Below are 1,655 nucleotides of genomic sequence, written 5' to 3' on the forward strand. Positions count from 1 at the left end.
GCCTGGGGACATTGCGGGCAGGGTCCCAGCAGACAACTGCCATCTCTACCTTTCGCATTCACCTGTGCTGCCTGCAGGGAGTAAAGGTGGGAGCTCAGACAGGAAAGTATTTGAAGTCAGATTGCACAGTACCTCGTTTGCTATGTAGGTGTAGAGGACTTTGCCTTTGATAACAAACCAGCGTTTCTTCCAGTGTCTTTTGCCTCTCTTACATCTGCTGAGGTAACCGCTGATGGTAGCTCCCTCTCCTGAGGCTGCCACCTGGAGCAGGGTAGGAGAAGTCAGGATTTGTAACAGCAAAAGCTTTTCCCCTCCTGATTATGCAACCAGGTCTATGAAACCATAAGCAGACCATTAAAAATGGCGAGACAGAAAAAATATAAGCGTGGTATTACGACTCTTTTTAACTATTTGAAGATTTCTGGTTAAACTTAGTTCTCAATAACTCTCATGGAAAATACGCAGTTGAGTTATTACTGAGGTCAGCAAGCTTACAGTTGTGTTCTGAGGAGCCAAGCTTGGCCCTTTTCCAGGTCTCGGGGTTTTTTTAATATGTTAAAAGTAGATGCTTTCAAAAGGGAATAATAGTTTTGTGGCTGAACACTTTTAAGATGTGAGTATATTTAGGATTTTGCAGTGATTTTATATCAATTTATGTTGCTCACTTCGCTGTGACTTGTTTTCGTTTCTGAAATAATTCCGAGAAGTTACCCCTTTCTCAGAAGTATTTTGAGTAGATGGAACTACATGCATACGCCCAGTGCAGGCTATTCGTTACAATAGTAAACTACAGTAGTATTGTATTTAAAAACAAAGGGCAGAGATTCAAACCCAGCTTTTGCAGCACTAATAGAAGACTGAGCAGTTTTATAGCAGTGTTTTGGGGCAGAACAGAAACGTTCCAGGATCTGGATAAAGAAGTTGGAAAAAGTTACAGAGCAATGCTCTTGTGAGGCAGTTCATATTAATAAACATTTGCTGCCTCCTTGTGGAGAGAAGGGCAATGTTTTTTTCCTAATGGGACTGAAATTTTGCCTGCCAGTTCTTTGAATATTCAGTTTCTGTGTTTGTTATTACGTGCTTGTGTCTTTGTCTCAGTTTCACCTCAGCACAAACAGACCTCCAGAAATTCTCGACTGTACAATGAGTTCAGCGAGATGTTTGCACCCTGTTCTCTTTAGAGCAACAATAAGTACCTGCTAATTTCAGTGAAAGGGGAGTACCTTACTGTGCTTGTGTTCAGTGGGCAACTGGACTGCATCAGCATGGCTGGTACCTTGTTCCCAGAAGAAAAATTGATGTAAGTGGAGAAATCCTGGCCCCAGTGAAATTGGTGGGAATTTTATTTGTTTACATTGGTGGGATCAAGATTTTACCCATTTGCTTTGAAATTGTTTTGAGCTGAAGGGAAGGTGCCTGATTCATAGAATCACAGAATGACCTAGGCTGGAAGGGACCTTAGAGATCATTTTAATCCAGCCTCCCTGTTGCCAGGGTCGCCACCTCTTGACTAGATCAGGCAACACATGGGGACCAAACGGGAATCGAACCCGTGACCTTGATTATTATTATACACTCATACATGTATGATTAAACATGTATGCTTCTGAACTGATTGCTGATGACTAGAGTCTTTCACTAAGTATTCTATGTAT

At 41.9% G+C, this 1,655-nt stretch overlaps 1 protein-coding gene across 1 annotated transcript in view; it reads right to left on the minus strand.

The window, feature by feature from the left end:
• Positions 1-49: 49 nt before the first annotated feature.
• FGD5 (FYVE, RhoGEF and PH domain containing 5) overlaps positions 50-1,655 on the minus strand; it is a gene marked incomplete at its 3' end in the record, with an annotated part of 77,096 nt that continues 75,490 nt past the window's right edge. The window contains exon 19 of the mRNA XM_009876326.1: positions 50-261. Within this exon, the coding sequence (XP_009874628.1) occupies positions 50-261 (212 nt within the window). The remainder of the gene's footprint in view (positions 262-1,655) is intronic.

Source organism: Apaloderma vittatum, unplaced genomic scaffold (genome assembly GCF_000703405.1).
Source record: "Apaloderma vittatum isolate BGI_N311 unplaced genomic scaffold, ASM70340v1 scaffold7409, whole genome shotgun sequence".
Lineage (NCBI taxonomy): Eukaryota > Metazoa > Chordata > Aves > Trogoniformes > Trogonidae > Apaloderma > Apaloderma vittatum.